Source organism: Halichoerus grypus, chromosome 6, assembly GCF_964656455.1.
Source record: "Halichoerus grypus chromosome 6, mHalGry1.hap1.1, whole genome shotgun sequence".
NCBI lineage: Eukaryota > Metazoa > Chordata > Mammalia > Carnivora > Phocidae > Halichoerus > Halichoerus grypus.
In genome coordinates, this window is record NC_135717.1 from 65762666 (window position 1) to 65776370 (window position 13705).

The window sequence follows — 13705 nt, forward strand, 5'->3', positions numbered from 1 at the left end:
AGGGAACACAAGCAGGGGGAGTGGGAGAGGGAGAAGCAGGCTCCCCACCGAGCAGGGAGCCTGATGTGGGGCTCGATCCTGGGACTCCAGGATCATGACCTGAGCCAAAGGCAGTCGCTCAACCAACTGAGCCACCCAGGCGCCCTGTTTGTTTTTTTTTTTTAAGATTTTATTTATTTATTTGACAGAGAGAGAGAGAGAGCACAAGCAGGGGCAGAGGGAGAGGGAGAAGCAGGCTCCTCATTGAGCAGGGAGCCCAATGTGGAACTCGATCCCAGGACCGTGGGATCACGACTGGAGCCTAAGGAAGACGCTTAACCATCTGAGCCACCAGGCACCCCTCTTTGGAACTTTTGAGGACTCCCCTTTTTCTACAGCTTAAATTCTAGGTTCCCTGTAATGACACTTGATCCTTCCCCATCTACCTGCTAAGCTTCCTTTCCCCTTGCCCATGCTTCCCATTCTCACATAACACGTTTAGTCCCCATTGTCTGAAGATGGAATACTTCCAAGTGTCTGTGCCTTTGTTCATGCCTCTATCCGAAATGCCCTTTTCCAATACATTTGGAGCTATTGCTATATCTTCATTGAGAACCATTCCTCATTTTCCCAGTTAGCATTTAACACTTTCTGTGTTGTATCACAGTATCCTTCTTGCGATTTTATTTTAGAGGATTGCTATTGTTATCCCTTTACACATGTAATCAACACAGAATTACAAGTTCTTCTGAGGCAAGGACCTCTCTTATTCATCTTGATATCCACTCGGTGACCAGCAGTGCCTTGCCCTGATTTACTTCTGACTAGATTTAAAAAACAACTAAGGGAGATGCAATTACTTTCATTTAAGAATAAGGCTGTAGTAACATCTGCATATTCTGTATTTTAGTAGTTTTTATTATCAAAGCTATTTATGTTTTTCAGCCATTTTGATTTCCACAGAAGTGATTTTGACAGAAGAAATAAGACTCATTGACTTTGGAAGAAAGGGTCAGTGGACAGATAATTATAGTTGCAATCAGGACTTGGCTTACCCACTTCTAGTGTGTAACTATTTTCAAACATTAATTTTCTCATTTGTAAGGGAGATATCCTGGATATGTACAGATTTGAGGACCAAATTCAAAATGAGGTAACATCTACGAAAACATGTAACACTAATTGCTCTTCAAAGCATCATTATTCACATTCCCAAGATGAAGAACATCGAGTGCAGAAATCTAAATCATCCACCATTGCTAAGTTATAAAAAGTGAAGTTAAGTGCTATACAAATGTCCCATTCTCTTCCTCTACTACTTAACTTTTGTTTTTCATTGTGAGCTAATGAAAAATTATATCTTTACTTCAACTATTTTATTTCAAAATCTTTTGGAAATAATTTTATAAAGACACAAAATATTATAGGTACTACATCTTCTCTATTTAATATTTCCATAGACCCAGTATAGTGAAATTTACCCAATGATCATTCTAATACCAAGCTAACTGAGGAATGTCTCATTAGCTAGGTATTTTATTCTGTTGACTTAAAGATCTACAATAGGGGCGCCTGGCTGGTTCAGTGAGTAGAGCATGTGACTCTTGATCTCGGGGTTGTAAGCCCCAGCCCTATGTTGGATATAGAGATTACTTAAAATAAAATCTTTATTTAAAAAAAAAAAAAAGGGGCGCCTGGGTGGCTCAGTCGTTAGGCGTCTGCCTTCGGCTCAGGTCATGATCTCAGGGTCCTGGGATCAAGCCCCGCATCGGGCTCCCTGCTCGGCGGGAAGCCTGCTTCTCCCTCTCCCACTCCCCCTGCTTGTGTTCCCTCTCTCGCTGTGTCTCTCTCTGTCAAATAAATAAATCTTTAAAAAAAAAAAAAAAAAAAAAAAAAAAAAAAAAAAGATCTGCAACAATCTGTGTCAGAAATGGCATTTACACGATAGGAATGCCACAGACTGTTCAAGTATTTGTATTTCAAACCCATATTAGAAATTTTTTTTTTTTAAGATTTTATTTATTTATTTATTTGACAGAGAGAGACATAGCGAGAGAGGGAACACAAGCAGGGGGAGTGGGAGAGAGAGAAGCAGGCTTCCCGCGGAGCAGGGAGCCCGATGCAGGGCTCGATCCCAGAACCCTGGGATCATGACCTGAGCCGATGGCAGATGCTTAATGACTGAGCCACCCAGGCGCCCCCCATATTAGAAATTTAAAAATTCAAAAACATTTTGTTCCTCAAAAGACACACTTAATGGCATAAACTACCTTTTCTTTTATACTCACATGAGTTTAGTAGTTTGCTAGAATAAGGAGTAGTATCCCTGTGATCTACAGACATAGGACAAATTAGTCCTTGAGAAAGCTGCGATGTTTCAGATACATGGGTTGAAATAATATTTGCAGAGTCTTTGTTTTTTTCTGCAACTGGTGTGTACTATTAAAGAGAGAAAAACAAAAACAAATGCTAAGATTTACCTCCACGAAAACATCACCTAAATACATAGACTGTTATACCACCTAAGTAGATAATGTTAAAGTAACTCAACATGCTTGATATTTAAATTTATTTTGAACATTTATTTAAAAAAAGCATTTAAAATTTTAAACGGCAATCACGAAAGGGCATGTCATGTGACTTTTTTCTAATCAAGTACTTACAAATCCCAAAGAGCTGATGAGAGATAACACTTGTCCTGGGGTTCTTGAATAATCTTGTCTAGGTTTAGCCATTGATGGTGTTGTAAGGATATCCATCATATTGATGTCTATGTATGGAAAGAAAAGTATATGAAATTCTTTAAAAACTTCAATGTTATTGTCTTACTAGCCACTAATCATCTGTTCTGAACTTTGTCCCTTTTCCACATTAACATTATCTATAACACTGGCTTGTGTAAGATGAACATATCCAGAGACGCCACCATGCCACAGAGTAAACATATACAACCAAGCAGACAGAGAAAGACAAATACTATATGATCTCTATTATATATGGAATCTTAAGAAACAAAACAAAACTAAGCTCACAGGTACAGAGAACAGTTTGCGTGGGATGCCAGAGGCAGGGGTGGGGGATAGGAGAAATGGGTGAAAGGGGTCAAAAAAAAAAAAAAAAAAAGAGATAAATATTTCCCTATTTAAAAAAAAGCAACTGATTGAAATCATTAAACTTTGATAGAATAGAGTCTTGCTCTGGAATGAATAGAACACAGTAATGACCCAAATTAGGGAGTACTCAATCACCAAACAAGAGTATTATCTAACTGGCAACAAAATAATTCTTGGTAAATCAAATACTAGAAAAAGATATGGTAAGAAAAATTAAGAAAGGAATATTAGGAATATAAATTAAAATTTCAAAATCACAAGCTATTTAAGGAATTAGTACAAATTATGGGCCCCCCATTAACTAACATGTGCAAGTGTAGGTCAAGATAGAAATTGATGCAGAATTTTTATCAGTTTCACTGCATAACTTTGTAAAATAATTCAACATTCACACATAATGTACTGTTTTCTTTAGATATCAAAAATGGTGGGTGCCTGTCAGGTGGTAGAGCATGTGACTCTTGATCTCCGGGTCAGGAGTTAGAGCCCTAGGTTGGGTAAAGAGATTACTTTAAAAAATTATTTATTTATTTAAAGGTTTTTAAAAAAATTTATTTATTTATTTGACAGAGAGAGCGACAGTGAGAGAGGGAACAGAAGCGGCGCGGGGGGTGGGGGGGTGGGGGAGGGAGAAGCAGGCTCCCTACTGAGCAGGGAGCGTGATGTGGGACTCGATCCCAGGACTCTGAGATCATGACCTGAGCCGAAGGCAGACACCTAACGACTGAGCCACCCAGGCGCCCCTATTTTAAGATTTTTTATTTACCTGACACAGAGAGAGAGAATGTAAAAGCAGGGGGAGTGGCAGGCAGAGGGAGAGGGAGAAGCAGTCTCCCCGCCAAGCAGGGAGACTGATGTGGTACTTAATCCCAGGACCCTGGGATCATGACCTGAGCTGAAGGCAGATGCCCAACCAACTGAACCACCCAGGCGCCCCTTAAAAAATAATTTAAAAAAATAATCACACGCCCCCCACCACAAATGGTAGGAAAAGTATAATATTCTATGTGGTATCAGACTTTTTTTAAAAGATTTTATTTTTAAGTAATCTCTACACCCAGTGTGGGGCTCGAACTCACAATCCTGATATCAGTATCTTCCACCGACTGAGTCAGCCAGGTGCCCTCCTATGTGATATCAGACTTTTAAAGGTAAGCTGAAAATTTGAACTTAACAAATTTTATTTATATCACACATTGATGAAGAAATAAGGACTAACAGGTAACAATAAACATCTTAAAGAATATTTCATAAATTAGGGGCGCCTGGGTGGCTCAAGTGGCTGGGCGACTGACTCTTGATTTCAGCTCAGGTGGTGGTCTCAGAGTTGTGGGAGCCTCTGCCTCTCTCCCTCTGCCCCTCCCCCTGCTCATGTGCCCACGCTCTCTCTCTCTCTAAAATAAAAATAAATAAATCTTTTTTAAAAAAGAATCTTTTATAAATTAAATGTTAAAAATATGGCAGTGATTTCTTGGATAGGATTCCAAAGGCACAGGCAAAAAGCAAAAATAGACAAATGGGGCTATGTCAAACTTAAAAACTTCTGCATATCAAAGGAGACAATCAACAGAATGAAAAGAACGTAAGAATGGGAGGAAATATCTGCAAATCAGTTATCTGATAAGGGGTTAATGTACAGAGTATATAAAGGACTACAACCCAACAACAATTAAAAAAATAATTATCTAATTATCTAAAAGTAGACAATGGATTTGGACAGATATTTCTCCAAAGATAACACAGACAACATGATTATGAAAAGATGCTCAACATTAGTAATCAACAGAAAAAGGCAAACCAAAACTATAATGAAATATTATGTCATACCCATTAGGATGGCTAGTATCAAAAAACAGAAAATAAGTAGTGTTGGCAAGAACGCGGAGAAACTGGAATGCTGTACATTGCTGGAGGGAATGTTAAATAGTGCAGCCACTATGAAAAACACAATGGAAGCTCCTCAAAAAATTAAAAATAGAATTCCTATATGACCCAGGAATTCCACAACTGGGTATATACAGGAAAGAATTGACAGCAATGTCTTTAAGAGGTATTTATACATTCATGTTCATTGCATAATTCACAATAGCCAGGAGGTAGAAGCAACCCAAATGTCTACTGACACATGAATGGATAAAAAAAGTGGCATATATCTGTATAATGGAATGTTATTAAGCCTTTAAAAAGAAGGAAATCCTGTTACATGCTGCGATATGGATGAACCTTGAGGACATTATGCTAAGTGATATAAGTCAGTCACAAAACAACAAATACTCTATGATTCTACTCATATGAGGTGCCTAAAGTAATCAAACTCACAGATACAGAAAATAGAATTGTGGTTGCCGGGGCTGGGGGGAGGGGAAATCAGGGTATAGTGTTTCAGTTTTGCAAGATGAAATAGTTCTAGAGATCTGTTGCACAACATTGTGAATAGAGTTAATACTACTGAACTTAAAAAAAATTCACTTTCTAAAAATGGTAAATTTTATATTATGAATTTTTTACTACTATTAAAAAAAGAGAAAAACCAAATTCAGAATCTGTATACTTAAAAGATGTTTGTCATATTACTATTTATACTAATACAAATGTAGAATTATTTGGGAGGCAAATTGTATTTTATTTTATTTATTTTTATTATTTTTATTTTTTATGTAAGCCATCTACTCAATGTGGGGATGGAACTCATGACCCCCATATCAAGAGTTGCATGCTCTACCAACTGAGCCAGGCAGGTTCACCATGGGAGCCAAATTTTAAATAAATCATCAGATAGGAAAAAAATAAAATAAAAAATATTAAACTGTTAATCACCATAACACAAAATTTATCTGATTTATGACTTTTTCCAATATCTTATCTGAAACCCAAGGAGTTAGCTTTGCCTCACAATTAAAAGATGTTTAGATTTTAGAAAGGTAATGTGATAGATATATAGTGGTTTTTTATTTTTTTGTTGTTTTTTTATTGAGGTATGACACACAATTTTACCTTAGTTTCAGTTGCACAACCTAGTGATTCAACAACTCTATACGTTATACTATGCTCACCACAAGTGTAGCTACCGTCTGTCACCATACAATGCTTTTACAGTATTATTGTCTATATTTGCTATCCTGTACTTTTCATCCCTATGACTTATTCATTCCATACTGGAAGCCTGTGTCTCCCCCTCCCTTTCACACATTTTGCCCTTTTGCCTGTTCTCCCCCACCATCATCAGTTTGTTCTCTGTCTCTTTTTTTTTTTTTAAAGATTTTATTTATTTATTTGAGAGAGCGAGAATGAGAGAGAGAGAGAGCATATGAGAGGGAGGAGGGTCAGAGGGAGAAGCAGACCCCCGCCGAGCAGGAAGCCCGATGCGGGACTCGATCCCGGGACTCCAGGATCATGACCTGAGCCAAAGGCAGTCGCCCAACCAACTGAGCCACCCAGGCGCCCTGTCTCCACTTTTTTTGTCTGTTTTGTTTTAGATTCCATGATATTAAGTGAAATCATATGGTACTTGTCTTTCTGTATGACTTATTTCACTTAGCATAATACCCTCCAGGTCTGTCCATGTTGTCACAAATGGCAAGACCGCATTCTTTTTTATGGCTGAGTAATATTCTAGTGTGTGTGTGTGTGTGTGTGTGTGTGTGTGTGTGTGTGTGTGTGTGTGTTTACGCCAGATCTTCTTTATCCATTCATCTATTGATGGACACTTGGATTGCTTCCCTATCTGGGCTATTGGAAATGCTGTTGCAATCAACATAAGGATGCACATTATCTTTTCAAATTAGTATTTTTGTTTTCTTTGGGTAAATATCCAGTATACTGTACAGTAAGGAACATCCCTAGTGGCATCTCATCTAGCCACGTGTACTCAAATATTATTATTACTGCTGTGAAGAATCTGAGTAGTTACATGAAATGGGAGTAATAAAAACCATACATAGCCCATATCAGCTCAGGTCAGATTTTTATCAAACTAAATGAAAATCTTCAGGTATTCAAAAGTTTTTGAAATTTGTACTTGCAGATAAAGAACTATAGATCTGTATTTATTTTCAAATAATTATAATCCCGTGGTTTTTAAGTTATAAGCCCAGGTTTTTGCTATCCTGTTTTTATTTCTATCTGCTACCATTTTAATAGAGAATACAATATGCTACCAAATTGATAAGCTCTCAAGTATCCATGTTTCTATGATAAACTTAAGTAATTTCTAGTTTCTCCCTATTAGAAACAATGCTGCTACAAAGTTTTATTCATATATTTTGTTCTCTTGAACCATTTCCTTAGAATAAATTCCAAGATAGACTAATTAGGTCAAAAAGAATTAAACTCTTTTGTTTCTTAAAACACATTGGTAGATATCCGTTGGAAAGTACCGTGCTAATTTACAATGTTTCTGAAAAAACTAACTGTGCTTTTGCAGTCTCATTAATTTTAGATCTTCAGTTCTCTTTTTTTTTTTGCCTAGCTTAACAGTGTGAAATGATTCACTCGTTATTTTTTAAATTAGCATTTCTTTCATTACCAGTAGCGAAATTAACATACTCCCATATATATGTGTGTGTGTATGTGTGTGTGGATTGTGATCAGTTTCTTTGCCCCTTGTTTATCAAGGTCTTGGTGGTGGTCCTATCAGTGTGAATAAGTTCTGTAGGTATTACTGTTTATCATGTTATAGTTATTTTAGTCATTTTACTGATGTTTAATTGGTCAAACCAGTTTCAGTAGAGAAGAAAAGTCAGAAGAACAGAAATTGTGAGTTCCTCTTTGAAGATCCAAAGATCTCTGAGCACCCTTGATGATTTAGGAATGATTTCCGTTTCTCATCTTTTTTTTTTCTTCCATTTTTCATCTTCAATTGAAAGGAAATATCATTATACCTTTCTAGTCTTTTTTGGAACAAATAATCATCAAATTTTAGCATTATTAACTAACAAAATAGTGTAAGTTAATAGTATGTAGTTGTTGGGTATTTATTTTTTTAGTTGTTGGGTTTTTAAAAAGGTACTTACCTGCTATTTTTCTTACCTCTATTCAAAGTAACTTTGGAAAGGCCAAAATCTGTTAGTTTAATATGACCTTCATTAGAAATAAGCATATTGTCTGGTTTCAAATCCCTGCACATACAAAAGACAAATAGCAGATAATTAAAAAAGAGCTAGTGTTGATGTTAGAATTAGCAGGGAAAAACCCAGAAAGTTACAGAAAAATCAAACCCTATTTTCTCTAAAATAAGGCACTTATTGTTGGCTTTGAAAGTGCGAAAAACGACTCTCAAAAGTAAATAATCTTCTGTAGATTTGAACCTATGAGAAAGTTAACTGATTTAATACTAGATTATCTTTGGCATTATTCATAAGATAGTTCATTACAACAAATAAACCTCATTCGATAAAATAAACCTCAGGCCACACCAAAATCATATTTACCTCTTTCATGGAGGGTAAGATTAAGCCTTAACTGAGAAGAGCCACTTAGAACATGACTTTCTTTGCGCACTGCAAGTCAGTTGGCATTATAAAGTAGAGCACTTTTATATGATGGTAGGGAGTGGAAAAAAGATTCAATATTCTTCACAACAAATGGTGTACCCATGCTAAACGGAACATATTCAAAGCACAGGGAGGGGAGACAAAAGAAGAGTTGATGGAATTTATACTTTTTTTGAAAACTTAGTGCTTTTATTTATTTATTTATTTATTTTTAAGATTTTATTTATTTATTTGACAGAGAGAGAAACAGCGAGAGCAGGAACACAAGCAGGGGGGAGTGGGAGAGGGAGAAGCGGGCCTCCTGCTGAGCAGGGAGCCCGATGTGGGGCTCGATCCCAGGACCCTGGGATCATGACCTGAGCTGAAGGCAGACGCTTAACGAACTGAGTCACCCAGGTGCCCCGAGTTGATGGAATTTCTAAACTCACACAAGTTACTACCAAACTTTAGATAATCCAGATACATGGGCAAATGATTATGCAAATATTTCAAACTCAAATATTTAATCCATAATTTGATTATTTGTGCTTTTTAGTAATAGTTTGTAGAAAAGTCAGTCTTTACCTGTGGATGATTCCGTGTCTGTGAAGATAGTCTAGAGCCAAGGCTACTTCAGAAATATATTTCACAGCCATCTCTTCATCAAAATAACCATATATATGTAGGAGAGACTTGACATCTCCACCAATAAGATATTCCATTACCTATCAAAAAGGAATATAAATGTTACAAAATAAAAACAATATGATTACTTTAAAAACATTATTTGGTATTAGTTATATATTTTTAGCATTGTTCTTTAACAGACACATTTTCTTGCTCTCATTCAGTACACATTAATACCAAGTTTGTTCATGTTGCCATTTAGTTTTTTTAAACTGAATTTAAATTGTTTAATCTGAATAAAAATTCAGATTTACAGAAAGGTATAAGAACAGTTCCATATACTCTTCATCTAGATTCACCCCCTGTGAGCATTTTGCCCATTTGCTTTCTTCCTCTCCACACATATGAATATGAAATAAATGTTTGTTAATAACATAATTGTTACATAATTAAAAAAGGAACACGATTATTAACATAAATATCTTAAACGCATGATTTTTATTCAGACTAAACAGTTTAAAAAATGTGACATTAACAACTGATATTTATAGCTTTAAAGTTTTTGCTAAATAACTGGAGAATAAAGTTGAAGAGGTCATGACCTGTCACCACAAAATTCTTTTCCATGTATCTCCTAACAAGGATATTCTTACATAACTACAGCATAATAAAATTCCAGGAATTTAACACTAATATAATACTATTATCTAATTATATTGTCCATATTCAAATTTCTCTGAGTATCTAAATAAATGTCCTTGATAAGACTTCTCACCCCCCTGCCCAAGCCAGGACCCCCATGGTATTTAGTTATCATGTCTCTTTAGTCTCCTTTAATCTGGGACAGATTTTTGCCTTTTAGAGGGGGGCAGTCTTTCTTGACATTTGATTATCTCCTCATTATTCAATTCAGGTTTGCATTTTTGGCAGTAATTGTAAATAAGTAATGTTGACTCTTTCTTAGAGACACTCCCACCAGATGAGACACCTAATGTCAGCATGTTCCATTACTGGGGATGTTGACTTTGATCACTTAGTTAAGGTGGGACTTCCAGATTTCTCCAATGAAGAAGTACTTTTTTAACCCCCTTGATAATTAATTAGTAATGGGGGAAATACATTGAGAGTATGTAAAAAACCTGTTTCCCAACAAACCTGCAAGCACTGATCTTAGCATCATGTGACCACAGATGATTTTTGTCTGAATCCAATATTGCTATGTGGTTGCAAAGCTCTATTATTCCTTCTTCTACATGCACTAGTCATTATTCTCAAAAATTTGTATAGTTTTAAGGTATAAAATACTGCCTAGTGAGAACTTCATAAAACAAAGTCCTTTCTTTCCTCTTTAGGTCGGGAGTTTCCCTGGTATATACAGGTTAGTCAATGTTTGTTGAGGAGATCAATCATTAACACATTTACTAAGCCCAAAATCTGTGCTACACACTGTGCTAGAACTGAGAATATAAGCATGAATAAGGTGTCTCTGCACTGAAAGAGTTTATAATTTAGTAGTAGGTAAATAAATAAGTAAACAGGTACTTTATTTGAGCTCATGATAATGTCTATTTTCTTACATCCTCATCAACAATAATTATTGATCCTTTTTATTTTTGTCAATCTAAGAAAAAATGGAGTTGTTTAAATGTTTATTTACTTTTAGGGAGATTTAGGATCTTTACGCTATTTTTTAAAAATTTTTTATTTTATTTTATTATTTTTTAAAGATTTTATTTATTTATTTGACAGAGAGGAGAGACAGCGAGAGAGGGAACACAAGCAGGGGGAGCGGGAGAGGGAGAAGCAGGCTTCCCGCTGAGCAGGGAGCCTGATGCGGGGCTCGATTCCAGGACTCTGGGATCATGACCTGAGCCAAAGGCAGACGCTTAACTGACTGAGCCACCCAGGCGCCCCATTTTACACCATTTTTTTTTTTTAAAGATTTTATTTTTAAGTAATCTCTACCCAATATGGGGCTTGAACTCCAACCCTAAGATCAAGAATCACATGCTCCACTGACTGAGCCAGCCAGGTGTCCCTATTTTTGGTCTTTTATGTGTCTTCTGTGAATCACTTCTATTCTTTGCCCATTTTTCTACTGGGGTATTTAGTTCTTTCTTATTGATGTATAAAATCTGTTTATATAGGAGTAAAATTAGCCTTTTGTGTATTTTATGAAAAATATTTTCTCCAAACTTGCTATTTGACTAGGTAAATGGTATTTTGTGTCTATATATGTTTTATTTTGTACTTAAAATACCTACACCAATTTATGATTAAAAAATATTCACATGAGTTTTCTTCCAGTACTTTTTTTTTTGAAAGATTTTATTTTATTTATTTAAGAGAGAGAGCACATGCAAGAGAGTATGAGCTGGGCAAGGCGCAAAGGGAGAGGGAGAAGCAGACTCTCCACTGAGCAAGGAGCCCGATGGGGCTCAATCCCAGGACCGTGGGATCATGACCTGAGTTGAAGGCAGACACTTAACCGACTGAGCCACCCATTGCCCCTTCTTCTAGTACTTTTATGGATTCCCTTTTTTAAGTAGAAATCTACGATACAAAAGGGAAACAAATGACCATAGCACTATCTTAAGTTTCATAATCAAGCAAAAAATGATTTCAAGTGACTTCAAAAAACAAAAAAAGAATTTTGATAGTATATCCCAAGGATAAAAAGAACTGCAAAAAAAAAAAAAAAAATCCTAAATTGAATCCTAAATTGAATTGTTTTAGTGTTAGTATAACAACATTGACCCAACAAACAAGAGCCCAGGGCCGGATGGCTTCCCAGGGGAATTCTACCAAACACTTAAAGAAGAATTAATACCTATTCTTCTGAAGGAAAACTTCCAAGCTCTTTCTATGAGGCCAGCATTACCTTGATCCCAAAACCAGACAAAGAACCCACCAAAAAGGAAAATTACAGACCAATCACCCTGATGAACATGGATGCAAAAATTCTCACCAAAATACTAGTCAATAGGATCCAACGGTACATTAAAAGGATTATTCACCACAACCAAGTGGGATTCATTCCTGGGCTGCAAACGTGGTTCAACATCCGCAAATCAATCAATATAATACACTACATTAATAAAAGAAAGGACAAGAACCATATGATCCTCTCAATAGATGCAGAAAAAGCATTTGACAAAGTACAGCATCCTTTCTTGATCAAAACTCTTCATGGTGCAGGGATAGAGGGAACATACCTCAATACCATAAAAGCCATCTACGAAAAGCCCACAGTGAGTATCATTCTCAGTGGGGAGAAACTGAGAGCTTTCCCCCTAAGGTCAGGAACATGGGAGGGATGTCCACTCTCAACACTGCTGTTCAACATAGTACTAGAAGTCCTAGCCTCAGCAATCAGACAACGAAAAGAAATAAAAGGCATCAGAATCGGCAAAGAAGAAGTCAAACTCTCATTCTTCACAGATGACATGATACTCTATGTGGAAAACCCAAAAGACTCCACCCCAAAATTGCTAGAACTCATACAGGAATTCAGCAAAGTGGCAGGATATAAAATCAATGCACAGAAATGAGTTGCATTTCTATACACCAACAATGAGAAAGAAAGAGAAATTAAGGAGTTGAACCCATTTAGAATTGCACCGAAAACCATAAGATACCTAGGAATAAACCTAATGAAGGAGGCAAAGGATCTGTACACTGAAAAGTATAGAACACTCATGAGAGAAACTGAGGAAGACACAGAGAAAGGGAAAAACGTTCTATGCTCATGGATTGGAAGAACAAATATTGTTTTTTTTTTTAATTTTTTATTGTTATGTTAATCCCCATACATTACATCATTAGTTTTAGATATAGTGTTCCATGATTCATTGTTTGTGCATAATACCCAGTGCTCCATGCAGAACGTGCCCTCCTCAATACCCATCACCAGGCTAACCCATCCTCCCACCCCCCTCCCCTCTAGAACCCTCAGTTTGTTTTTCAGAGTCCATCGTCTCTCATGGTTCTTCTCCCCCTCCGATTTCCCCCCCTTCATTCTTCCCCTCCTGCTACATTCTTCTTCTTCTTTTTTTCTTTCTTAACATATATTGCATTATTTGTTTCAGAGGTACAGATCTGAGATTCAACAGTCTTGCACAATTCACAGCACTTACCAGAGCACATACCCTCCCCAGTGTCCATCACCCAGCCACCCCATCCCTCCCACCCCACCCCCCACTCCAGCAACCCTCAGTTTGTTTCCTGAGATTAAGAATTCCTCATATCAGTGAGGTCATATGATACATGTCTTTCTCTGTTTGACTTATTTCGCTGAACATAATACCCTCCAGTTCCATCCACGTCGTTGCAAATGGCAAGATCTCATTCCTTTTGATGGCTGCATAATATTCCATTGTATATATATACCACATCTTCTTTATCCATTCAGCTGTTGATGGACATCTTGGCTCTTTCCACAGTTTGGCTATTGTGGACATTGCTGCTATAAACATCGGGGTGCACGTACCCTTTCGGGTCCCTACTTTTGTATCT

The 13705-nt window shown here is 36.7% G+C and overlaps 1 protein-coding gene across 2 annotated transcripts in view; it reads right to left on the minus strand.

Moving 5' to 3' along the window:
* Positions 1-13705, minus strand: part of MASTL (microtubule associated serine/threonine kinase like) — a 39853-nt gene that overhangs the window by 16797 nt on the left and 9351 nt on the right. For both annotated transcript variants that reach the window (XM_078075294.1, XM_036085616.2), the window contains exons 3-6: positions 9149-9288; positions 8121-8209; positions 2643-2749; positions 2268-2418 (exon numbers count right to left, since the gene is read on the minus strand). In XM_078075294.1, coding sequence (XP_077931420.1) covers positions 2268-2418; positions 2643-2749; positions 8121-8209; positions 9149-9288 — 487 coding nt within the window. The remainder of the gene's footprint in view (positions 1-2267; positions 2419-2642; positions 2750-8120; positions 8210-9148; positions 9289-13705) is intronic.